Genomic DNA, 27,789 nt, shown 5'->3' with positions numbered 1-27,789 from the left:
CTCCTTGAACCTGTCAGCTATGCTCCCATCTTATTTGCATTCATTTTTCTGCTGCCTGGAGTGCTCTTCTCCTGCACCATCACATAATTTACATCTCCTTCCAGTCCTTATTGCATGCCTGTTTCTTCATAAGGCCCACAATGACCATCACTGTTAATTCACAACCTCTCACCCAGCACTCTCACTCCCTATTACTCTACTTGATTTTTTTCTACAATATTTATGATTTTTTAACATTCCACATAATTTATCCATGTACCATATTTCTTTCTCTGTTAAGACGCAAGCTCCCTGAGGGCAGAAATCCTGCTCTGAATGGTTCACTAATATATCTGTAGCACCTCAATTCCTGCTACAGAGAAGGTGCTCAATTAATTTAAAATAAATTATTGGATCATTGATAAATAATTTCCTACAAATTATCTCTCACTCTTATTAAAATATTTTGGATTTACAACAAATCTCCCATTTTACATTTGATTAGAACATTTTCTTTTCTTTTCCTTCTCCCCAGCAGGAAAACTGTCTTGTCATGACTAAATCAGAACTATAGCCCTGAGTAAGGAAATATGAGAGCAGAGAATGGTGAAGGTAAATCAAGGAATTTGGTGGCAAAACTAAACTATCATCATCATTAAGGAAGACTATTTTAACAATTGCTGTCAGTCCAAATAAATAACAGAGAAAAGTCAGTATCATCTGTTAAGTACTCTAAATAACTATCATCTGTGAGGTTAAACTTTAAAGCAATTCAGATTCACAATTATGTGGCTCTTCAAATTATATCAACAAAAAATGTGTTTTAAGCAACAATGGAAAAAAAGCATGCATGTACTATTAATCTCTATGAATACCCTAAGTTATCAAGTTCATTTTATTAAAACAAATTCCTATTTCTACTCTATAAAGGAAAACTGGAATGACATGTAAACAAATCATGTGTCACTTACTGTTTATAAATTGCCATCTTCTATTCTCATTAGTCACAAAATATCAAAAATGTTTGTAAAACTCATTAAAATAGATGGTATAACATTATATAAATAAATAAGAAGTACAACAGTGTACTATTTCATAGGATAGTTAATTTATATAAATAGATAAATGGAAAAAAAACAAAATTATAATTAAGACTAATCATTTATGATAATTGAAATCATTTTTATCATATTTATCATTAATATTCAATCAATTATGGATAATATTTATATTTTTATCTGCAATGTTTAATGCTAAATAAATTGCTTCATAAAAGATAACTCACTTTAGGTTATATGTATTGTATTCAATGGAAGACCTTGGCACTGCAGGAATCATATAAAGAAATCCAAGATTTTCATTTTCACGTATTATTTTGATGATTTGCAAAGGATCATGAATGTTGGCTTTAATGACTTCTTCTGGATCTTGGAAAATATATGTGGGGTAAGTTGATGACCTACTCCCAAAAAGACCTCTTCTTCCAATACCAGTTCGAGGCAGTTTGTGAGGAGAAGGAGAGAACACCTCATCAGAGGGTCGACGGATCTAAACAAAGTCAATTTAAAAAAATGAGTTTTTGTGGGGTAAAAAAAAAAGGAAGAGATGAAATATTACCCTCAAAGGCAAGTATTTTGAAATTTAAAAATTTCAAACCATTATTGTCCTCAGTATTCCCTACCCACATGCCCACCTGCTTCCCACAAAACAGTTCCCAGCATCAGCTCCCCTTTCCTTCTCCTCTCAGTTAAGCCCATGCCATGTTTATTACATCCAAGTACTACTAACTCTCGGGTGTTCACAAGAGCTCACCACTCTTTTTGCTCGGTTGCTTTGTATCAATCCTGACTGTGGCATCTCCCCTTAACCTACTCAACAGTTCTGACAAACTTGATGCTTTTCAGGGAGTGAAATCTTGGACACTTGTTTTCATAACTCATGATAAACTATTCAAGATAAATGTGAGGGGTGGATACAATCAGCATTAGAAATCATTGTGTAGTGATCTTATTTTATTAACAAATAATTGTCTTCTCTGCATGCCAGTGCTTCTCAAACACAAATGTGCATGCGAATTACCTGGGTGTCTTGTTAAACTGCAGATTCTGATTCAGTACCACTGGGGTAGAGTCTGAGATACTGTACCTATAACCTGAGCACAGGCAGTGTGGGTCCTGTGGGCCTACAGTCCACACTTGGAACAGCAAGGCTAAGTATCATCCTTGTCACACTCACATATTTGAGCTTTTCTCTCTAGGTTTCACAGTCTGTGCCTTAAGTACCACTCACACCCTTTTGTTCCTCAAAAAAAAAAAAAAAAAAAAAAAAAAAAACCCTCTGGGGTGGCATTGGCCACATCCATTCCTCTCATAAAGGTTCCTTGTTTGAGAAAATTTGACCTTACCTCCAAAAGTTGTCACCTACTCTCTCTCAGATTACAGGAGTAACTAGTTTAAAGATAAGAGTAACCATAGTGGATCTGCTTTGTTAAATGACTAATGTAAAAATATAAATGATTACCTTATTGCTTGTTGCATAATTGATAGAGGACGCCATTTCTGTAAAATATTTATTACCACAAGTTCTGTGGAACAACTGTCTCCAAAAGTTTATATTCATAGGAATTGTTTTTCTCCATCTCTGGTTAAATATACCCCACTGAATAGCAGTTTGAGAGGAGAAGCCCAGCAAACAGAGCTGAAAGAAACACATCCTCTCCCCTTTTCTTTTCTTCTTTTCTCTTTGTTCTTCCCTTCCTCCCTTCTTTCCTCCCTCTTCTAGAAAATATTCATTGTTGCATTTCCATTCTAAATTTATCATGAGAAGTCAATACCTGAAAAAATCACCTTCTTAGAATAAATATCTTCTCCTTTTGTATGGAATTTTTTTTTCACATTTCCCTTTAACCCTTAATTCTTTATTGAATTCTTCCCTGGAATGATACAATCAGGAAGCATAGTTCATAATTTAACAGTCCTTTCATCCTTCATTTGCATCCCAGATGTTCATACAAGTACTCTTTTCTTCCTTCACATACTTAAGCTCTTGGAGCCCATTTTATGTCACATTAATTAGTCTATGAGCATTCAAATCTTTTCTGGCTCTAATAGGTCTCTCTTCACAAAACTATATTAACTGAAGCTATGAAGCTATACAATTTTAGATAACTTTTCATCTGATTTCTTTCTCTCAGACTGACCTCACCCAAACCCATGGAGAACTCCTGTCCACCTGGATTCTCCTCAAGCCCCTACCTCTCCTAATTTATCAATCTCAATAACTTTCCACTCATTCCTCTGAGCTTAGTGCACCTCTCAAGGGTAGCTTTTCCTCCACTCACTGACTGTCTCCCGACCCACCGGTTTCTGGTGTAAGGGTTCCTTCCATTCAGTTCATCATTTTGTATCTTAAATGAGCAACAAGAATCATTACTATACTCCACTGTTCTTGAGTGTCCATTTGTCCACCTATCCACTTCCAGACTCTGACGTTCTCAAGGACAGAGTTTCAACTTGGCATTTCTAGCACTCTAGCCCACTGCCTGACAAGCATCAAAAGGCCCTCCAATCAAAAGCTCAAAGAAATCTTGTCTCTTGGTATCTTCATTGTAGGTGTGGCCTTTGCATTTTCTCCTGTTTCTCTTTTTATCTACAGATAATCAATGAAAGCCAAACTCTGGTAATTTCTCTTCTAAGCTACAAAACATTTGGCCTTGCAAGACAACTTACCCACTCTGTAATTCTCACTAGCTAAAAACATTGTCTTTTGAGCTGGCTTAGCCTCTGTTTTAATGCCAGTCACCAAAGTCTTCAAAGATTTCCATTTTTGGCAAAAAATGATGAAAAAAATTAAAATAATTATATAGTATTCAATACACTGATTTTTTAGCATGCAAGAGAAAGAAGACACTGTACAGATGCTGAAAGCTTCCTTCATGTTTTTCCTGTACTGTTCAAGTTTTCCTTAAGTAGGAAAAACTGAGAAATGTTTCCCAATTCCACATACAACCTTATAAAAATGATTTACCTCCTCTTTTGTGAGTTAAACAAATTTTAGTGATACTATACAAAATTAAAATTAAAAGTATCAATATTATACCTGCTTTTTTCCCACATCATCTTGAGGCTCAACAAATGAAGTAAGTGATTTGACAGATTTTCTTTCTGCTGCACTTGGTGATGGTTTAAGGATTCCGCGAGTTCTTAACTGCAGTCGGTTCTGTTCATATATGTATTCTGGCTGCTGATGATCCTGATAGACTTTTAGCACTGGCTTTGGGGAATACAGAGAAAGCCATGTTAATCTTTAAACATTAGTGTGAACTTGCTGTGTTCTTCACTACTCTTTCTCTGCCTCAGCCCTAACAATACCTACCACCATTGTCCATCCCTCACCTAGTGCTTGAATAAGAGTTTCCTACTTGGTTACCATTAATTTTATACTTTAATTTACTAATGGATACCTCTGGGAGTAAGCTTATCACAGAAAAACTCAGAGGCATGAAATCATATTAACTCCTAATTGCCCAGGACAAACTAAAACCATTCACTATCTCTCTACTATGAGAAGGAATTTTCAATATAACAGTTAGTGCACTTGAGAAAGTGAAGGGCAGTCATCAGAGCAAGTAAAGGCTTTGGGAAACCCCAAATTTTCCAACAAATACTCAGTAGAAAGCATGGCAGGAAAAACAGAATAAAAGGGAAATTATGTATGCATTCTTTTTTTTTTTTTTTTTGGTTTGGTTTTTTTTTATTGTAAACAAATGGGATACATGTTGTTTCTCTATTTGTACATGGAGTAAAGGCATACCATTTGCGTAATCATAAATTTACATAGGGTAATGTTGTTTGATTCATTCTGCTATTCTTTTCCTTCCCCCCCACCCCTCCCACCCCTCTTTTCCCTCTATACAGTCCTTCCTTCCTCCATTCTTGCCCCCCTCCCTAACACTAACCCTAACCCTAACACTAACCCCTTCCGCCCCCCATTATGTGTCATCATTCACTTATTAGCGAGATCATTCGTCCTTTGGTTTTTTGAATGGAATATTACTCAGCCATAAAGAATGATAAAATTATGGCATTTGCAGGCAAATGGATGAAATATGTATGCATTCTTAAAGTCAAATTCGCAGGTTACTGAGACTGAAGATATCCGAGAACAAATACAGAGAGGAGATGGTAAGGAAAAACTTGTAGGCTTTAGAGTGGAATTTAAAATGTGAGTGTGAATTCAAGACTTAAAAAATTACAAACATACACATATACACACCTACTAGCCCTGTATATTTAAAGTTCTAAATGCAATTATGTCCAATAGTAATACGTATACATTGTAACTATATCTTGGGTTATAAAATACCACTTCTTGCTAAAAAGAGTACCTAGCTCCATGTTGAGGGCATGAAAACTGCAAAGCAAGCCTTGAACATCTTGCTGTGCTAGAAAGCAAGGAAGTACTCAAAAACTGTTGCTAATATATCCAAAAGACATAGGAATTTAATGATATGCCCCAGAAAATTTAAATATAATAATGAAAAATTATAGAAATTAAGTACTAAATTTTTAAAAAGTTATAAATCCATACTTATATTTTTAAAGTATTTAGGACAGAAGATACAGCTGTTCTCTATAGAAAAAATGATAATTAATAAGTGTACGGAATAATCTGAGTATCAAAAATTATATAGTCAATTTTAAATATATTAAATAAAAAACACAAATCCGTGGGTTTTTTGAATGGCAAAGGACAGAGAAAGCAATATTATTAAAAGATCATAACTCATAATTGTAAATGTTATTATAGAATTAGAAAACCAATATTTTACCATCTATAATGCAATATTTGATTCAGGTAAGAATCACCAGTGGAGACTAATTTATTTTGTAAGACCTTTTTTGGGGAATTTGATATTGCAAAATGTGAAATATCACCTGCAGACTACTTATGAACTTGCCAGTCACAATCTTAAACAAGTGTTTAAACTAAACATCACGAATAGTGAAACAATATGATGTTATATGCTTCCTGATCTGGCAAAATATAGAATTCACAATATTATACATGAAGCATTCATACCAAAAATGTTTCAGCTCACTCTGATTAAGACTACAGTCTTAGAGAGAAAAAGGGAGAAAATTCAAATGACACAATGAAGTAAAATCAGACATATCCAGAATGTGCAATGGTGCTACAAGAAAATCCTGGACTCTTCAACTGATGTTACCAAAAAATTAGTTATAGGACTCTTCTAGATAAGGAGAAAAAAGAAACATAAGTATAAAATGTAGTACTTTAATCTTAATTAGATCCTTGTTAGGGATGAAAAATTATTAAATATATTTCAGGAACAAACATGAGAAATTGCAGTGTGGACTAGATTTTAGATGACACTATGGAATCAGTAATTTTCTTAGGTGTGAATATAATATTATACTATGCAGGGAACTGTTTCTTAGGATTGCATGCCTATGTATTGAGAATTAAGTGTTATTGTGTCCTACAATTTACTTCAAAAAATGAAGTAATAGCATACATGACAAATATGTCATAAGCATATGACAAAATATTGACAATTTTTGAACATAAGTGGAAGGTACATGAGTTATCCACTGTGCTTTTCTTAAACTTTCCTGTATATTTAAAACTTTTCATAAGGAAAATGGGAAGAAGTTGAATTTTAAAAATAAAGTTGCAAAAAACACAAAAAGTGGGATAGATTCACATAAATCATAATAGTAGTCATCCTTCTGAGACAGCACTAAGATTGGAATGAGACATAAAAGGTATTTGAGTTACATGAGTGAATTCCTTTAAAAATACATATTAAAGCAAACTGGGCAAAATTCAACATTATTTTGTTTATATATTTTCTTAACTTTATGTATTTGAAATTTTCAATAAAAAAAGGAGTAAATTTCTTAATATAATTGTAAAAAGTACTTAGCAAAATTAATAGCACACATGTATTACCCTAATTAGGAAAACCTTAGGTCATTATAAGTCAAGAACAAATCATTATTTTCACTAAGACCTTTATTATTCAATTATTATACTTGGAGCATATAAAATAAAGTTTTCTCTGACGGGTCAAATAGTAACACTTTAGGTGTTATAGGTCATACATCTATTACAACTACTCAACTCTATCATAGTACTATAAAAGTAGTCTTAGATGGTATGTAAATAAATGGATGTGGCAGTGATCCAATAAAGTATTATTTATAATAAAAGGTTACAGAAGTGATTTGACCAGTTTGCTAAATTCTGATCTAGAAAATAAAGTAATTGGTGTAAACACACACACACAAAAGGCAAATTTATCTAATTGTCAATGATGTTTCTATATATCTTGAAAACAAAAGTTTAACACTATATATGAATTTAAAATGTTACTAGTGAAATTCTGGTTAAAAATAAACATACAAAATCCATTTGCTTTTCTCTGTACTGAAAATAAACAGAGGGAGGGAAATCATTTCAAAATAAAGAACAAAATGAAGTAAACTAAAATAGTTAAGAATTTACTTGAGAAGTATAAGGAAGTGTATAGCAAACTACTGAATCTCACTGAGGATGAAAAACAAAACTGCAAAAAAATAAGAAAATGCTAAATGTGAATTGTGGGAAAATCACATGGTAATAGCCATAGATATAATAAAGGCATTTGATTAAGTTCAATATCTACTTCTAATAAAAATAATTAATAAAAAATAAGATGTAAATTGTAACAACGTGATGCCATTTTAGATCAGTCTTGCAAAAATAAAAGAATTAATAGCATCTGCTTTGACAAAGATGTGGGTAAACAGGCCCTCTCCTCCCTGTCAGTGGAAAAATTGGTTAGACCTTTCTGGAGGTCAAGTGGGCAATATTTTTCAAAATTAAATATGTAGATATTCCATCACTTATAAAATACAACTTCCAGGAATCTACCTTTTTATGTACAAAGACAAGGTCATTCACTGTAGCACTATCTGTAATAACAAAATAACAAAAGATAAAACAGCAAAAAAAGAATGAATCTTAATTCCCATCAATACAAGACCAGTTAATGAGAACCATATTATAGCATCCTTGCAACAAAATACACCTGTTAAAGAAATCTTCATATGCACCAATTAGAACATCTTTTATATGTTTAAGTGAAATAAGCACTCTTAAGATCAATATATATTACATAATCTTACTTTTAAACTACACATACTTATAGACACTGATATATGCAAATATACTTAAAAGAAGCATACAAAACAGTTTGAAGGACACACAACTATTAATTATAGTAAATATCTGAAGGTAGGGATAAGAATTTAACTTTTTACTTTATATACTTTCACTGTTCCTTTACATGCAATTACAATTATTAAAGGATATAACATTTCTTAAAACTAAGCATTTTCCAAAAATGCTAAAAAGTTTTCAGGACAATAGGAATGCACTTTAAAAACAATAAAAACTATACAACCACATATAATACTTTTACTGGAGTCCCCCAGTATTAATAATATCCTGATATTAAAAAAGGTCTTATAACCTACATAATTAGGTATTTATATTCTACATAATTCTAGATAGGATTTACCTGCTAGAAAACTTGGTTCACTTGTGTATCCACCAACTTAAACAGCGCCTAAAGCTTAATATTCATTGAATAAATATTTACAGTGTGTACGATTTAGTAAACAAGTTCTTAACCTTTTAGGGTTTTCATGCCTTCTTGGTCAAAAGACTGGAAATGATATTAATTCCACTAAAGCAATTCCTGCAATTTACTCTGTTGCCTGAAAGTGGGCAAAATACTGGGTTTTTAACTTACCAGAGGCTCCAATTTTATAGGCTGCTGTCGTTTTCTTGTCCTCTCCTGTGCTTTTGTGGTGTGCTTAAATGTCAAGGGTTTGTACATCAGGTTCAATTTCTGTAGATTTTATAGAACTTGTCCTTCCCTTTGCTTTTATACTATTCAATCTTGAAAACACAAGATTTTGTACAGTATCTTCAGTATTTTTCCTGTTGATTTCATCATTTGTGGGCTGAAAAGACATCCTTACTACTAGAAAAGAATAGGGTAAGGAAAAGAAAAATGAAAAGTCAAGCAGAAGGACTAGGGGAGGGGATATATGGTGGAGGAGGACCTAAGGATAAGGAAGAGATTATTTGCTGAATTCCCCTAAAGAAAACCAACCAAAGTTATACCAGTCTTTACAAACTTAGGACTAGAACCAGAGGAATAAAAATTAGGAACTTTGCCTGGGCTACAAGAACCCTGGGTGGACCCCAGGAATAAGTGATTGGTGATGTTGCTGATGGGGCTGATGTGGGAACCACATTGGCCTAGATTTGGATGAATGAAGAGAAATGCATTGAGATTAATGTTTTTCAGATTTGAGTATGCAAAATATCTCCTGGGGAGCCTGCTTTTGTTTTTTTAAAAGGAGGTAATCTAATACCTGCAATCTGAGAAATAAAATCTACATACTCAGGAAGAAACCAAGAAACAAAGATTGAGGGCTAATTCTAAAACAGTGGTTTTGGAGCTTTTCTGTGCAGCAGAATCCTGAAGAGCTTGTTAAAATGTAGATTCTGATTCATATACTTTGAGTAGCAAAGTCTTAAAACGCTAGAACTGTGAGCCTTTTGGAGAAATCTTGCACTCCTTATCATTGCCCACACTCTCATACCATTTGATGGGATGGGGATATACTTCAAAATAGTTTATAACACAAAAGTCTTGAACAAGGTGTGGCATACCGAGGTCTTAATCCAGTTCAGTCCTGGCCAATAGAAATTTGGAGAGCCTTCTAAGCAATTTTAATTTTTCAAGTAACTAGGAAAAAAGAACAAAACAGGTGAAATTAATTTTAACTGCATTTTTTTCTAACATATCCAAAATATTTTTTCAATACATAATATAAAAATTATTACTGTGATATTTTAATTTTTGGTACTACACCTTTGAAATTCTGGACCCATTTTGCAATTTGGGGCACAACTCAATGCAGGACTAGTCACTTGTTATCTAGTGGCTACCATACTGATTTGCTCAGGTCCTATATTTGACGATTCCCGATATGGCTATTTTTCACTTTCCACCCCTGGAATATGATAAGTAAATAGGTAATTTGTGAAAGCCTTTCGATGACTTTCTATGCCCCGCTGAGCCTTTCCTTCTGTGCTCCGAAAGTTATGCTGTTTCTGACCCGAAGTCGGAGGCCGGCTCTAAGGCTCGGTCCCCACAGGACTCACCAAGTTCGACTAGAAGCAGCCACTGCGGGGGTCTCCAGAGACAGCAACGCCTGGTCTAGGAGTTGGTCTAGGAGGTTGGAAGCTCTAGTTCCGTACTGTTTTCTGTTGCCTAGCAACCACCAGCCCCTCCACTCCCACCGACACCCGCTGCGCGACTGCGTAACCCGTTGCCACGGTAACGCCTTAGCCAGCCACTGCTCTCGGTCCTGAAGCGCTCCCCGTAACAGCCAATCAGCGGCTCGGGCATATTTCCTACGTCGCGGGTTGGTTGGTCCCCTGCGGTAGTCGCCCGGTTGCCTTCTCTGAGCAGGTAACCGAGTGCTGTCTAGGCGCTGCAGGACCGGCAAAAGGCGGTAATTAATTCTGTAATTAATTAACGAGTTAATTAATTAATTCCCTATCAACCGTCCAGGCTCATTATCTCACGTTTTTAAATGACCTCTTCTGTTTTCCCTCAAGAGGCTCAATACTGACTTGACGTTCGCTTTAATACCAAATTCTCTAGTTGGAAGAATTGAAAATCTCAGCAGAGGGATGTGTAGTGTAGACAGCTGAAGTCCCATTCTCCAAGGGCGACCATCCTAGTCCCTGCCCCACCCACCGACATGCTCCTCAAGGCGATAGGAATGTCTCACATTATTTAATGTAAATTAAATAGCCTGAATAAGCAAATTAGTAGAGATTGAAAGCACATAAGTGGTTGCCAGGGCCTGAGGAGAGGAAGGACTAGGGAATTTAATAGGTATGAAGTTTCCATTTGGGTGGTGAAAATATTCTGGAACCAAATTATGGTGTTGATTGCACAGTAGTTTGGATGCACTAAATTTAATGTACAACATTAAATTTAATGTTGTGTTTAACACACACAAATTTGTTGAATAGGTTGCATATTAAATACAACTCAAGAGAAAATAAGTTATCAGGAGGATAAAGAAGTTATAAAAATGAAGCATAAAAATCTAATGATGGAAAATATAGAAGGTGAGATTCATAAGAGTATTCTGAGTAAAGATCTAAATTTTGTTAAAATCTGGTCTAAGAAGGAAAGGAAAGAGAAAGTTGCAGAGATACTTGTAGATAAGGACATTATCTGAGAATTTTCCAGAGCTGAAGTTAGATTAGAATTGGCCTTGAGGTAGATAAAATTTGTTTCAGATGATAATATTCTGGCAGAATTAGGTTGTGCCTCAGTTTATGGTATCCAAATGATTAAGATGTAGAATTATAGCAGAATGAATCTCATAGTTACTGAGCAGCTGAATCATTTCAACAAGATTTAAGAACTATAGAAAAGACACTATGACTTTTGGCATTTCAGTAGATTTTTTTTACATCTCATGTTAACTTATTCTTATTTCCCTGTTGTGATATGCACCTCATTAAATCACTTAGTAAAAAAGCCAATTTCTTGGGGGAGGGACGGATTGGGAAAGGTTGGGTACTAAGTTGCAGTGAGATAGGAGAAATAAGTTCTGTTGTTCTATGTATAATGATGATATAATATATCAAAATAGCTAAAGGAAGGGATTTTGAGTGTTTTCACCACAAAGAAATGAGAGATGTTTTGAGTAGAAATACTTATTCTGATTCAAATATTATATAATTTATACATATATCAAATAATACATGGTACACGCTAAATATACATAATTTTTATATTAGTCTTAAAACAACATAAAAATAAACAAAATGCTATAATCTCCTACAATACTAGTAAATATAAAATGAATCAATTTTGTTATGTAATAAAATTAAAAATATTTAAATACTTCAAAATAATGACTATATAGAAAATTCTACATTTTATTGGACTCAACATGAAATAGAAGACATTAATGTTATTTTTAGAAAATTCACCAATCTTGCTCAACTTAGCATATATTTATAAAGACAGGCTATTAATTCAGATATTTGAAATTTAAAAGTATTTGAAGTTAAAAAAATATTTCCAATTTTAAAAACCTGAGCAAGCTTCTTTTCTAAACAAACAAGTGAAAAAAAAAAAAATTCCCATAAAGCAAAAAGCAACCTTTAACAAATGCTAGAGCTTTATACACAGTAACAAGATTTTTTTGAACATGCTCTGGATATGCTGTAAGTTGGGAGCCAGCCACGTTTGTTAAGTCCAGGCTGAAAGTTCAAAGACCAGATTATGATCAGTGATGTTGCCAAAGAAGCAAGGTTGTGAGCCCTACTACTGGGTGGTATAGGTGGGTACCTTAGTCTACAGATTGATGAAAGAAGAATGGGGAAAATATCCCACTTGTAGTATCTGGTTTTTCTGAGACCTTTGGGAAGTGCAGGAAAGTTCTAGGCAAGTTCTTTTGTTGAGTGCAGGGCCTGATTGGTGTCTTGCCAAAGTTTAGGTACAAAATTCTATCCAATCTAGAAGGACGTTGCTATACAAAGCAAACAGTCCAAAGTTCACAGTGGAGAACTACTTTGAAGGCTGGATAGGGACAGGATTTCTTAAAGAGACAAAAGCAAAATGCCAAAGGGTGGGGGAAAGTTAAGAGTCAGAGGTCATGTGGCTTTCCAAAGGATCATCATTGGGTCTATGCCTACAATTCAAATGCCATACACCACCAGTTTGACTAGATGCCTTGCTACTCCTAACTAATCCCTCCCTGAAGCTGATTTTTATTCTAATATTAGGCCTTTGGTTATTTAATAATGCTTTTGCTGCTAAATTACAGTATATCTAGTCATAAAAATATGTTATCATATTAAATTCCTGAGCTATAAAGAGCCAAGTTTTCCACTTGTTTTTTATTGTTCTAAACACTCCTTAACAATAGCCTATGACAGAATCCTGGGGCAGTTCAATGGCTTGAAATTCTGGTTTGCTCACCTCATTTTACAACAAAGTTTCAGAGTGGTAAACTTTCTCTCAAGGTCACATAACCAGTAAGTTGTTAGTAAAAGAGAATGTAGTCACGTGACCCAGGCACTTTTCTCCTAGGTATTTACTCAAGAGAAATGAAAGTATAGATCCATAAAAAGACTTGTGTGGATATTCATAGCACCTATATTTATAATAGCCAAATCCTGGCATCAACAGGTGAATGGATAGGAAAATTGTGGTATAATAATACCATGGATAATAATAACAATAATAACAATACCAGGAGGATCATGAGTTCAGAGCTAGCCTAAAAGTGAGGATCAGTGAGATCTTGTCTCTAAATAAAATATGAAATAGGGCTGGGGATGTGGCTAAGTGGTCAAGTGCCCCTGAGTTCAATCCCCTGTACCCTCCCCCTCAAAAAAGGAAATTGGACATAAAAGAGTACATATGTCCACTTACAGTTATATCAATATCTAGAAAAGGCAAACCTAATCAATAGTGAAAGGAAATATATTAGTTGTTGCTGGGGCTTGGGAGTGGGGTAGAAGATTGACTGGCAAAGCAAGAAAATTTGGGGGGATGATAGAAAGGTTTTATATCTAGTTTATTTTGGTGGTTACATGGGTACACAAATCTGTAAAAAATTCTATATATTGCATATCTTAGAATGTGTTTTATCATATGTAAATCATAACAATAAAGTTGATTAAAATTACATTCCTATACCTCAAAATCACAAATGAGGCTTTCTAAACATACAGATTTCCAGGCTTCATGCCAGACCCAATAAATTAGAAAAAAATCTCTGGAATTGGTGTCCAGGCAAGTATATGTTGAGAAATCTTTATAGATGATTCACATAAATTACATCACTGGTTAAAGAACCACGTCTGCAGGTAAAAGGTGAAAATGTTTTAAAGTTATATTGAATTAAGCAGTCAAATCATAAAAGCATTTTGCCTATCATGATTATATTTTTATAAGCACAGAATACACATACACACACATATAAACTCAGAAACTATATGGAAGCAATCTCTGTTTTAAGAGATTTATGTGTATATATATATATATATATATATATATATATATATATATATATAATAAAGACCACATACTACTTTATGCATTGAGAAAAATGAGTTATTTTACAATGAGCACAAGAAAATATAAGAAAGCATGAATTTTGCAGAGGCATCTATTCCATTTGATGGAAAGAAAATGGCAGTAGATTAGGTATATTGGAATATTTGGGTCCAGATTTCTATTTTCCCTATGAAGCAAGTGGTATAATCTATTAGATATGGAAAATGACAATCCCCAAAAATAGTGAGACCTAGGAAAGTGGAGTGAAAAAGAAAGCCATACATTGAGAGCATTGATCCTTTCCCAATACATTCTTTCCCAGTGATTAAAAAAAAAAAAAAAACAAACCCTGGGGAGGGGGTGTCCATCAAAATTAGAAAGTCTCTGGGAAGAGGCCATAGCATTAATCCCTCTCTAAACAAACCCTTTCCAGATACCAACCACTGACTCCATGCCCTCCATCTGGTCCAGTAAGATAAATCCCAAAGACTGACCGCTGACTCCAGACTCCCTCCCATTTCACCCAGTGAAACAGACCCCAAATTCCTGAGTGCTCAAGCTGACACGCTCATTAATTAAGTCACCTTTCAGTATAACTAACATAAGCCCAGTCCCATCCTTTGTTCAGTGACTCATTTTCCACCAGGAAAGTGGGTCTACTGGAGTTACCCCATTCCTGCATGAAACTTTGTTCCTGAATAAAAGGCTGAGATGATCCATGAAGTTTGCATACAGCTGGGTCCCTTTGTGCTAATACAATCTCCTGCTGAGAGGGATGGAGGTGGGAAGTGGTAGAAACTTCATATAATTTATATGGGGAATTATTAACTCATCTTTAACTCATATTCTAATTTCAGGTTCTGTGAACTGCTTAAAATTATATTCATGTTTGTGTGTTTATTCTTTTCCCTGTAGTTTTGATCAGATTTTTAAGGATGTCCTGTGACTTATCACTCTGTAGAATTGGGAACTCTACCAACTCAGCAGGTGTGCTGCCCTTGAGTGTTAACATAGGTCACAGAGAGACTATTCAACTTTTCAAGGAGTTTGTGATACTGTATTTTGTTACTTCATTACCACCTTGTGGTTAGATGAATGTACTGCTAAAGAAGGTAAAGACTAAACTGAGGCAGTGGTTTCTTATATTTGGAAGGAACTTGAGGCATTAATTATAAGAAAAATTACTACAAAGTTTTCCTCAAAATGTTGATTCAGTATAAATACATATAATTGAAAATCCATGTCCAAGTCCAGATGATTGTATTCCAGGAATTAAAGGTCTTTTGAAAGGCAATTAAGCTGCATATTAGGATCACTTGGAGAGTTTTGAAAAATTCTGCTGTCCAGGTCACACACCATATTAATTAAACTCTCTAAGAGTGGGACACCCAGACATCAGCACTTTTAAGTTTCCTCTTCTCCAGGTTATTCCAATGTGCAGCCAAATCTGGGTACCTCTGGCTTAGACCTTGCTAATCAAAGTGTGGTCCATGGATAAGCAGCATCAGCATCAACAGACTCCTGCCCCCAACCCTTTCTCCTAGGACCATATCCAGCAGAGACAGCCCTTTACTCAGTGGTTGTCAGGGGAAACCTCCAAACCCTACCTGCTACCTCTGATCTCAGCCTGTCCACTCTATTCTCCTGCCTTTGATTCCAAATTCAAACTAATAAGACCAATCCTGTCCTCCTTCCTGTATGCTTAGTTTCTTATGCTTGACCATAGCATGCTGTGTGTCTTGGGGAATTCTTTCCTGTTGTCATAGTCACTAAAAACTGAGCAAGCATCTTATCCTGGTCAGTCCCAGATCAGTTTTTCTGTAAATATTGTTTCAGCATCTCACTCCTTTACCCATTATGGGGCCCAAATCTGTATCTACCAAGGCTATCCCACCTGGCTTCCTCTTGAACCATTTGTTCCACTTTCATAGCTATTCCATCTTCTAGTGCTTATTCCATATAGAGCATTTTGAAGACATTTATTGATGACTCTTTTACTCACCTCTTTACTCCAAGAATTTAAGTAATCTGGGCTTAGCCAAAGTTTCTTGCCCACAGAGTTCAAATTAGCCCTATATTTTAGAGAGAAATGTTACAACATTTGTATTTGTTGATTTTTAAAAGTAATGCATATCTGTTTTAGGAATTTGCCTTAAAATATTTAATCAAGAGCAACAGATATTTATAAAAATATTTTATTTAAGGATTTTTATGGAAGCTATGTTTGAATAAAATATGATACACATTGAATAGCACTGTTAGTAAAATAATGATGTAGAGCTATTTGTACTGAATGAAGTAATTTAATATATTAAGTGAAAATGTGAATTTAAGATTATGCATTATCATACTTTGTTGAAAAGACTTATACATATGGTATATAGTCTATACATATACTGTAGAATCTGTGTACATATAATGTCCATACATAGTATAGAGCAGGGGTTAACAAACTCTAAATGAGGGGTCAAATTCAGACTGCTACCTGTTTTTGTAACATTTTTTTGGATCAAATCTATGCTAATTTGTTTACATATTTTCTACAACTGAGTTGAGAAGTGTGGCAGAAACCATATCACCCATAAGGTCAAAAATATCTTCTGGGGTTGGGGTTGTGGCTCAGTGGTAGAGTACTTGCCTAGCATGTGTGAGGCACTGGGTTTGATTCTCAGCACTACATATAAATAAATGAATGTTGACAACTAAAAAAATATTTTTAAAAAATCTTCTATCTAATCCTTCAAAGGACGAGTTTGCCAACTCTTGGTGTATGTGTGTGTTTGTGTGTATGTATGAAGTAGTCACCAATTCAAAATAAATTACCATTTTAACTTCAGTAGATTATATCTTTCAGGAAATTTCTCATTGCTATTAAATTTTTCCTGTCATGATTTTGTAATCTGTACCATTATTTTTTACTTTTTTTGTACCATTATTTTTTAATCTTAAGACACTGGAACTCAGTTAATGCTAGAATGACTCTAGAGATTGTGCTTGAAAATTGTAAGATAGTGACACACAGTGGGCAAGAGTAGGAAGCTCTGAGAATTACATTTCTCCCAAGTCACCTTTATTTAGCTAAAAGACGCTTGAAAAGATTACTCCTGTAGATGATAGGACAAATATAGTATTTTGAATATACCAAATTATCATAATTTTCTCTTAAAACCCCACTTAAATAGATAATTTGAAGTTATAAACAGAGAAGTTACATGAATGGAAGAAGAGATGATACTCTAAAACTTTGGTATCTGGAAGGCAAAAATATGAGTGGTAAAGGACTTAACAGACACAAACGAAAGGTGGATTCTAAGCAATGGTACGAAATGAAAATAGCCAATCTGATATACACCACAGTCTCTGAAGACTCTGGAATTGGCAGCACCAGATGTCTCTGGAGACAGGGCTTCAGTAAGGAGGTTGGTTGATGATCTTTTCAATAAGAGATCAGGTTTTCAGCTCTGTGCCATCTTTCCTAACCTCTAGAAAACTAGATATTTATTCTCTGGGGTGGGTAAGACAGAGCATCTCTAGACTTAGGACACAAGGCACATTTGAGAGTGGGTATCATGTTGAAACAGTGGGGTTACCTGAATGTGTGCATACATGACGTTACTCTTTCCCTACTTAGCTCCCAGAATTGTAGCATAGGGTGTCCAGCCATTTAGTTGCCTTGGTACTAAAGACATTCCAAGGACTGGGACATTCACTTTTAAGTCAATGACAGTTCTAAACAAACAAGAATTAATTGGTCATCCTAGCCTCCAAATATTGGCAATTATATCTCCACCTTCCAGGCAGGTAGCTGGGAATATCTTCTCTGGGGTATCTGACCAGCCCACGGGGAAAGACCTGAAAGTTTGGACACTGGATATTCTATAACTAAGTGGTCCAGTTGGATCAACCTCGTAGTAAGGCTCATAGTGCACAAGCTTCACCCAGGTATATGAAGGTTCCAATAGTGACCCTCTCTCCCAAAACTAAGCAGACAACTAAGGACTGTTAGACTATTCAAGGAAGACCTCTAATACAAAAGACAAACCAAAATATTCAAACAGGAAAAACAATTTGAGGAGTCAGCACATGATTCACACTGCAATGATAAGACTTTATCTTCAATTTTAAAACTTGGGTCTGGGAAAGAGAATCCTCTTTTCTATGCAGCCCTATCCATCATGTTCACATTTAAGACAGAAAGAAGGGAATAAAGTTGAAGGATATATCTCTTCCTTTATGGCAAAGTATCAAATGCTCTTTCGGAAGCCCCTATCAGATTTCAACTTGTCTCATTGGCCAGAACTGATCCAATAGTCACATATAACTTAAAGAATTAGGTGTGGAACAGAATTATTATGAGTGGCTTGGAACAGTCATCTATTGCCCAAGGCTGGATGCATTGCTACCTTCTCCTCACACCACACATACAGTTCGAATTCTACAATAAGGAAGAACAGTCAAAAAGATGCTGTATAGGAAATATGTCTGCCACAGAATAGCAGGTTAAAGTGTTAAAAACAGCTGAAATTGAAACTCACTCATTGCTGCAGGAAATGCAAAATGGTTCAGAGACTTTGAAAAACAGCTTGGAAGTTTCATAGGAAATCAAAAATATATTCTTTATATGCCCTATACATTCTGTTCCTAGAGACTTGCCCAAATAAAAATTTAAAAACCTATGTTTACTTAAACCTATATTGCAGATGTTTCTAGCTTATTCATTTTTAATCTCTAAAAATTAGAAATAATCCAAAAATCTATCAATTGGTGAATGGATAAACAAACTGCAGAACATTTATTAAATGATCTATACTATTCATCAATATAAAGGTGTTCCATGTATTGGAGAAAAGATAGTCTTCTTTACAAATAGTGCTGGGAAAACTGGAAATCCATATGTGTAAGAATGAAATTTAACCCCTCTCTCTCTCTCCCTGCACAAAACTCAACTTGAAATGGATCAAATACTTAGGAATTAGACCATAAACTCTGCACCTGCTACAAGAAAATGTAGGCCCAACACTCCAACATGTTGGCTCAGGGACTGACTTTCTTGACAAAATTCCTGAAGCACAAGAAGTAAAATCAAGAATCAATAAATGGGATAGCATAAAATTAAAAAGCTTCCTCACCACAAAGGAAATAATCAAGAGCATGAAGAGAGCCTACAGAATGGGAAAAAAAATCTGGGCATTAATTATCCATGATATACAAAGTGCTTAAAACACACACACACACACACACACACACACACACACACACACATCAAAAAATGGGCAAAGCAACTGAAAAGGCACTTGTCAAAAGAAGAAATTTGAGTGGTCAACAAATATATGAAAAACTTGTCCAACATCTCTAGCAATTAGAGAAATCCAAATTAAAACTACACTGAGATTTTATCAGAATAGCAATTATCAAGAATGCAAATAACAATAAATGTTGGTCAGGATGTAGGGAAAGCGGTTCACTCATACATTGTTGGTGAGACTGTGAATTAGCACAACCACTCTGGAAAACAGTATGGAAATTCCTTAAAAAAGTAGGAATGGAAATACCATACGACCTCTTATCCCACTCCTTGGTATATATCCAAAGCACTTAAAATCAGCATAAAACAGTGACACAACCATATCAATGTTTACAGCAGCACAGTTCATAATAGCTAAGTTAGGTGCCCCTCAACAAACGAAAAAATAAAGAAAATGTGGTATATATACACAATGGAGTATTACTCAGCTATAAAGAAGAATGACTTTATGGTATTTGCAGGTAAATGGATAGAACTGGAGACTGTCATGCAATGTGAAATAAGCCAGTCCCCCAAAATAAAATGTCAAATGTTTTCTCTGATATGCAGAAGTTAATCCAAAATAAGATAAAAAAGAATAAAAGTAAGATCAGAGGAATAAACAAAGGGGAAAGAAAGGAAGGGGGGAAGGATGGGATAGGAAAAGTCAGTGGAATGAATCTGACCTAACTTTCCTATGTACAAATACCACAGTGAATCTCACCAATTTAAAAAAACTACCAAGTAAATATTAGAAAGATCAATAGAATAGAGGGAAGGGATCAGGAGGTGGAAAGAAGGGAGGGAAAGAGGAAATATTAGGAACTGAATTAGAACAAATTATATTCCATGCATTTATAATTATGCCATATTCTATTATCATATATAATTAAAAAAAAAAACAGAACCCAATTTATATTCCCTAAAATGGTGTTGGAGTTTTTAGAGTTACCAGTTGACAAGAGGCAGAACTCCTTTAAAAAGACAGCTATGAATTGGACATCTATCCCATTGTTTCATGGTGTGCTAGAGTAGGGTGTTTGACCCCATGGGTGTACTCCCCTCTGCAGTTTTCCTCATAGGCAGGAAATTGGTACCAGGTTTAAAGAGTGTAGTCAGCAACTCAGTAACATGCTTTAAGTGCTGACCTCAGCTTTCCTGCTGACCTGGGAGAGGGACCTGCCCTTGCTCTCTGGATTCTTCTGCCACTGGGCCCAAAGGTTTGTAAAATTCTAGCAAGAGCAGGCTTTAAGTCCCCAATTAATAGCAGTATTTTTTGAGTATCTACAAGTGCTTGGGATTAATAACAAATCTTTTCCTTAATGTCTATGACTTTAATAAATTTGTGTTTTGTCTCCTTCCAAAAATCAGAGGTGATAGCTCATTGACTCTGCAGAAATTACTTTCTGTCATTTGGCAATACAATATGAGCCAGCCTCCCTGTGACTAAGGGGTATGAATAACACTGCATTTGTTTAAGCTGGCAGTGATAAGTTGAGTTTTCTCAAATCTTCACAGGGTTCATATCCTAGCTCATGCCATGCTGCCAGAATTTGAAGCATTCAGATAATATGATAATATCCTCCATTTACACAGCATCTTCTATTGTGCAGTGAAATTTCAATGCACATTTTATCCTCAAAATAGTTCTAGACCATGGGATGGCAGAAATACATACTGTCATTTAACAGATGGGGACTTTAATGCACAGAGTAACTGCACCTTTAAAAATCTTTTTTTTTTTTTTTTTTTTCCTAGTTCTGAAGACTGAACGCAGGGCCTCAAACATGCTAGGCAAGCACTGAGCTAATAGCCCCAGCGCTCAAAGTGTTAATTAGTTAATTTCAGGACCCAAATCCAAGGTCTCCTCACTCCCAAATCATAGTTCTACTTCTGTTCATGGAAAATGAGTAAGAAAGAAAAGTAAAAACCTGTGTGAAGACAAAGTATATGTTTTTAGGCATGTGGCCTGGCTATTTTAGCCTCCTGAGGCATCCCCAGCAGGAATCTTTGCCTCTCTAGGCCTCTTTTGCTCACCATTATAACCACCTAGCACTGTTGCAACACAGGAAATGCTGAATATTGTTGAAAAAAACCAGTGATTGACGAGTTGTAGCTCTTAAATCCCCTTTAAACCACTGAATCCAGGAATGCTGCAAATAGTTTTGTAGAATAGGTTTCCCTTAATATCTGTCTCTTGTCTGCTCAATGTTTTGTTCTTCTCTTATACTTGTAGTGAAAGAAAAATCTTCTTGCTATGTGAAAGGTAAATAGCTGCACAGACCAGGAAAATATCTAGGTCTGTATAGGTAATACAGGAGACAAGCTAGTTAGTTATTAACCAGCAGACCAGATAATTCAGCTACTTATTATGTTCTAGGCACCTCTCTATGGAGGTCCTTTCCTGACTTTTTCTGCCCAGGGTGGTAAGGCAGATTAAGACCTTATACAATCAGTGTACATTTGTCCTTTTTCCCCTTCTCCAACTGTATCTAGGTGGTAGTAGGTTTTAATAAATACTAGGCAGATTGAGGTGGAGGAAGTCACAGACAGGCAGGTAGTCTGTAAGCTAAGGGGTTATAAGGCTGGAGGAAGGGGAGCCTCAAGAAACTGATGACTTTAAATTTATCTTGGTACCATCTAAGGCAAAGCCCAACCTAATTCCCTAATGGTGGCCTCTCAAGGCATTGGGGCCCTTATATTTTATTTTTTCCATATTTTTATTGATGCATTATAATTGTATGTAATGGTGGGATTTGTTGTTACATATTTGTACATGAGTGCAATATAACAATAAAATTTAGCCATTATCATTCCGCAGGATTTCCTTTTTCCCTCTTCATCTCCCTCCCCCGGTTCCTTTCCTATACTATATTAGGAAATAGAGTATATTTTCACTTAAATTATAGAAGAATTGTGAAAATGTTAAGATATTTGAGAAAGGTTGCGCAGTGTAAGTGAAATGTGTTGTATAAACTAATGTAAATGGGGCAGAAAAGGCATTGTGCCAGTCAGGGAAGGGATAAGGGCCAGCAGTTAAAATATTTTTCACCTAATCACACAAAGTTTTTAAAAAGCTTAGCATTTTAAACATTTATGCTATGGTGATTAAAAATTTTTGAATATGAGTTTAAAGCTTTTCCTTCAATTCTGTTTCTGAACACATGGAAGTAAAATCAGATGGTCAGAGTCTGGGGAGAAAGCCAGCAATGCATCTTGTGTGACCTGAAATATTTCCAAGCCCCAGAGATGCATAGGGAAGAGCAGTGAGAGCTGCATTAGTGTGAAGGGGGCAGAAGATCCTACAGAGGACACCAATTCAGAGAGGTAGAGAGCCACTTCACTAAGTCCACTCTAGTTGTGAAGGGATATAGCCGAGTTGAACGCTAAGCTGAGCACATGACTTGTCTTCAGAATGAACTTGGTAGTATGGATATCTTTTTCTCAAAGTTCAAGAAAAATCTATTTCTGGGCAGGAAAGAGTGAGCCTCCTACTGTGTATTTACAGGAACACTTAGCATAGCCTTGTGCAATCCTCTTGTTCTGCCCCTCTGTGGGTGCTATTCACTACTACTTATTCACCCTAGCTTTTATTCTAGGGTGATCATAAAAACACCTAGAGCCCAGAGGATGGTACAAATCATATCATTCTTTACTGTCCCCAGTAGGTTTTCTTTCATTCTAACAAAATCAGTCCTGCCTCCTAGTCTTCTTTTCTTCCTTGTTTTCATCTTCTCTTCTTCTCCTTCTATCCCTCTGCCCTCTGCAGAATTCTATCTACAGCTTGCCTCACCTCCACCCTGTGTTTGAGACTAGTAAAACTCATTCCAGGCTCCATCTTGGAAGGACATCAGTATAGCATCTCCATGTAACTCTCCAGTTGTCATAGCATAAATTCAATGTATCATTACTTAACCCCCCTTTCCATTAGAGATTTTGAATAGGAAAAAATGAAGGAAGTTAATGAATCCCCTGTCACACCTATATTTAATTGCTTCTTATATCCTAGCCTTTTCTCCCCATTTCAGCTGTTAGGAGGCACTGAATGTTTGCCTTCTCTTGATTTCCTCACAGCACCCATACTGGAACTGGTGGCAGAATCTTTAAATACAATGAACTTTTGGGATATCATTTAGTCCAATGTTTTCAAATCTAGTGGCACACTTGAATTACTGGAGTGCTGTAGTAGGTAGAATAATGGCTATCTATCCTGATCTTCAGGTCCTGTAACTGTGCTACTTTCCATGAAAAAGGGACTTTGTTAATGTGTTTAAGCTTAAGGACCTGGAAATCAGGTCCAGATTATCTAGGTGGGACCCAATGTAGTCCTTAAAACATGAAGAACCTTTCCTGGATGTGGTCAGAGAGAGATGTGCCTATGGAAGAATATTAAAAATGATGACACGTTACTGATTTTTAAGATGGAAGAAGAGAACACAGGCAAAGAAATGTGGGCAGCCTCCAGAAGCTGGAGAGACAGAACACGAAATTTCACCTACAGCCCCCAGTATAGAATGTAACCTCTCCATTTTGATTTTAGCCTAGTGAGACTCCCAAAATCGTAAGAGGTGTTTTTTTTTTAATCTACTAAATTTGTGATAATCTAGTTTCTTCTGTGTTTTTATATTTTTATTAGCTTTCCATAACCATGACAAAATACCTGAAATAATCAACTTATAAGGAGGGAAACTACATTTTGGCTCACAGTTTCAAAGCTTTCAGTTCATGGTTGGTTGGTTCCCTTGCTTTTGAACCTGAAGCAAGGCAATATATTGTGAAGGGAGCTTGTGGTAGAGGAAGCCATTCACCTCATGGCAGTTAGAAAGCAAGAGAGAAAGGAAGAACAGGGGTCAGCATCCCAACATCCCCTTCAAGGTCATGCCCTGAGTGACTTAATTTCCATCTACTGGGCTCCACTTCCTAAAGGCTCCACAACTTCCCAAAAGTGCCACAGGCTAAGCCTCCAAACCATGGGCCTCCAATTCATGGCCTCCAACTCATGGGCCTTTGAGGGACATTTAAGATCCAAGCTATAACAATATTGTTCATGGCTCTAAATGGCAGCTTCACCTAGTTAACTGTAGTACACTGTCTTCCATCTCAGTTGTTCAAAACTTAGCATCAACATGTCTCTATTTCCCAATTCCACACAGAATACTGGAAATTCTGTCAAGGGGCAACTGTGAGTTAGATTTTCTGTGCTGCCCAGTCAGTTAAGGGCTGCAAGACAAGTTCCTATGGGCAGGAATTCCCTAAAAGGAGTGTGTGTGCCCTAAAGGCTCTTCCATACATCTAACACAGTTCAGTTGGTAGTCTGTACTTCAGTTTTGCTCTGGAGAGGCTCGAGGCCATGAACTAGTATAAATAGCTCACAATACTACCCCTAACACCTCTCGGAAGATGCTGTGTAAAGTGGAAATCACACCTTATTACGTTATTTTATCTTTAGAATACCAGAGAGTTTACCTGTATGGAGTCAGATGAAAATATCTGCTCACTTTCATAGAATCAGTATAACTGTTTTGAGCTGAAATATATCTCCAAAGGGAGGAAAAGAACCAAGTCAGCAGTTTAAAGTACTTGGTAGAAATAAGCTACAATGACATAGCCATTAGTTTCACATTTGACCCCAAATCATTGGGTTTAACTGCTAATACTCAATTAAATGCAGGCAATTAATGGCTGCTTAGGGAAATCTGATCTGGAGTGAAAGCACAGACCGTCTCAGGAGGGAGCTAGTTCTGAAAGTGACTGGAGGAGGCATTTTCCTTCTTGACTACTGCTAAAGCAGAGGGTTTCTTATGTATTGTGAACATACCATGCTATTATAATTTGGATCTGGAATGCCCCCCAAAGGTTCATATGTTGAAGGCATGGTTCCCAGTTGGTGGTGCTTGAGAGGTGGGGCCTACTTGGAGGAATTAGATAGTTGAGCCCATGTCCTTGAAGGTTATCCCCAGTATTTGTTTCTTTCTTTTTCTTTCTCATCCCTTCTGTATGGAACATTATTGAAGTGAACCAAACAACTTCCATTTTGCTTTCTGACTCCATTTTGTGAAACTTATGAAAAACATGTTGCTTGCTGTGCTAGATCAAAACAAAATGTGTTAAGATAAGTAGAGTGACGTGCGGTGACGCACATAGTGACTATGCAGACACTGAGAAAAACATTTGGCAGTTTGTTTACACCAAATTTACATTGGTTTTAATGGTAAAACTGGTAAAAATATTTACTAGATGAGTTTGCAGAATCTAGGATTTGAAAAACAAATTATGTAATGTGTGAACTTGTTTTGATGTGACTATATAAACTGCAGACCGATCCGGAGCTAGCGGGCACTACTCCATCGACAGTCTGTCACTATGTCTTGCTGACTAGTGACATGATAGTGCTCCCCAGCTCGAGGCTCCCGGTTGCTGCATGCTGTTACTTCGATTGCTGATTGCCATTTGCTGTGAACCGAGCATCAATAAAATCTCACCTGAGGACCAACGACTGACTACGTGAGTGTTACTTTATTCCTACCCGGTTCCCGATCCAGCACAGGCCGCAAGTGTCTCGACGTGCTCGTGACACCTTCTCTCTCCTCTTCTTTCTCCCCCCACCCTCCACCCTCACCTCCTTCCTGACTGCCATGAGGTAAAGTATTTTTGCTTTACCAATACTCCCTGCTTTGATATTCTTCCTTACTATGAGCCCACAGCTGGGACCAAGTGACTGTGGACTGAAACCTCTGAAACCATGAGACCAAACAAATCTTTCTTGCTTTGTTTGTCTTGGGTGCTTTGTAACAATGACAGAAAGCTGACTACTACATATGCTAAACACTTACATTTTGGAGTAGTCTGAATGTCTTCAAGGCTCTTTTAATTATCATTCAGTGATCAGAACTGCAAGAAAACAAGAATAAGAGCCAGCTGTAATAGCATAGGCCTGTAATCCCAACAACTGAGGATGAGGCAGGAGAATTACAAGTTTGAGGCCAGACTGAGCAACTTGATGAGACCCTGTCTCAAAATAAAAACTAAAAAAGACTGGGGATGTAGCTCAGTGGTAGAGAATCCCTAGTTCATTCTTCAGTGCTGGGGGATGGGGTGGGAGAAAGAAAACAAGAGTAAGCAATGATAAATCATAATACTAAAGCCAAACAGAATTGATAAACTATGATACAATGGCTACTACAAATCAAAGCTCCTCAGTCTGCTTGGTTTTCAAGGCTTGTGCATTTTGAACTCAGCTTTCCTTCCATCTTTACTTTTGCCTGTACAAACCTTTTATACCATTTGGGAATTACTCTTTATGCTAAGGTCTCCCACTTTCCTCTGCTTCTACTTACTCAAATCTTATTAATCCTTCAGCAACTCATCACCCTCACAACCCTCAGACATTCCCTTTGCCTTTAACCACTACTAATACGATGACAATGATGATGATGTTAGAGAAATCAATCACAAGCTACTCAAATGGAAGGGGCATGTCTACTATAATCTGGATTCCCTCCATTGCCTTTAGATTCAAGATGACTTGAACCTGGTGTTGAATATATACTTGTAGAATCAGCCATATGATAAGGAGTTAATTTAATGACTGCAAAATAAAAGCAACAAAACATTGCTGCTGAAGAACACAGAACTTTCATAGCAAAATCAACTTATTAGAACATGGATGTACCATCCCTCATCTGGTCTCCCAAGCATTTCATGCCTGTGCTCACACAATTCTTAGTCTTTAGATTGGGTGTTCATTCTTTATCTTAGAAATATATTTAGAATATTTTACCAGCACCAACTCTCACAATATGAAGACTTACTCAGATTTTAAGTCTTAAGATCTGAGCTCAGATATCAACTTTCGGTTTTGATGAACACTGTGCCTGCACTGTGTATCAAAAATTGTTGCTGTCAGGTGTTGACAGACCAAAATGTAATAGACACACTTTTCCCAACTCCTCCAATTAAGTACAGGTAAAATTCATGTGCTTAAATATGTAATATAAGACAACTCTGAAATGCATAGAGATGATGAAATAATGACTAAGGATATTGGGATTCAAGGGATGATATGGTAGTATGTTTCCTGCGGTTTCTTACCTCATATATACTAGACTGGGTACAGGAGAAACCAGTCACCCAGAAACACTAAGAGCATTATAAAACCATGCTTTCTCTAACCAAAAGATTGGGAAAGGAGGATAGCTTAGTAAGACAGAAATCTTATTAATCCTACCCCAGTCAAACATTACAAAGACATTAGTCTAGCTTTATATTTTTTATCAACTCTAACAGGTGCTCCTCATCACCAGAGGAGAGAAAGAGATACCCTAGTGGGTAGTTAAGGCTTTCA

General features: G+C 36.2%; 1 protein-coding gene across 1 annotated transcript in view; it reads right to left on the bottom strand.

Annotated features, from left to right (window-relative positions):
• LOC124962941 (dynein axonemal heavy chain 6-like) overlaps positions 1–10,356 on the bottom strand; it is a 292,982-nt gene extending 282,626 nt beyond the window's left edge. The window contains 6 exon segments of the mRNA XM_047522202.1: positions 1,265–1,527; positions 4,078–4,251; positions 8,801–8,875; positions 8,877–9,034; positions 9,733–9,808; positions 10,228–10,356. Coding sequence (XP_047378158.1) covers positions 1,265–1,527; positions 4,078–4,251; positions 8,801–8,875; positions 8,877–9,026 — 662 coding nt within the window. The 5' untranslated portion in view covers positions 9,027–9,034; positions 9,733–9,808; positions 10,228–10,356.
• Positions 10,357–27,789: the final 17,433 nt, after the last annotated feature.

This window comes from Sciurus carolinensis, chromosome 13, assembly GCF_902686445.1.
Source record: "Sciurus carolinensis chromosome 13, mSciCar1.2, whole genome shotgun sequence".
Taxonomy (NCBI): Eukaryota; Metazoa; Chordata; class Mammalia; order Rodentia; family Sciuridae; genus Sciurus; species Sciurus carolinensis.
The sequence above is the reverse complement of the archived record's forward strand: the minus strand, read 5'-3'. Positions and strand labels throughout refer to the sequence as shown.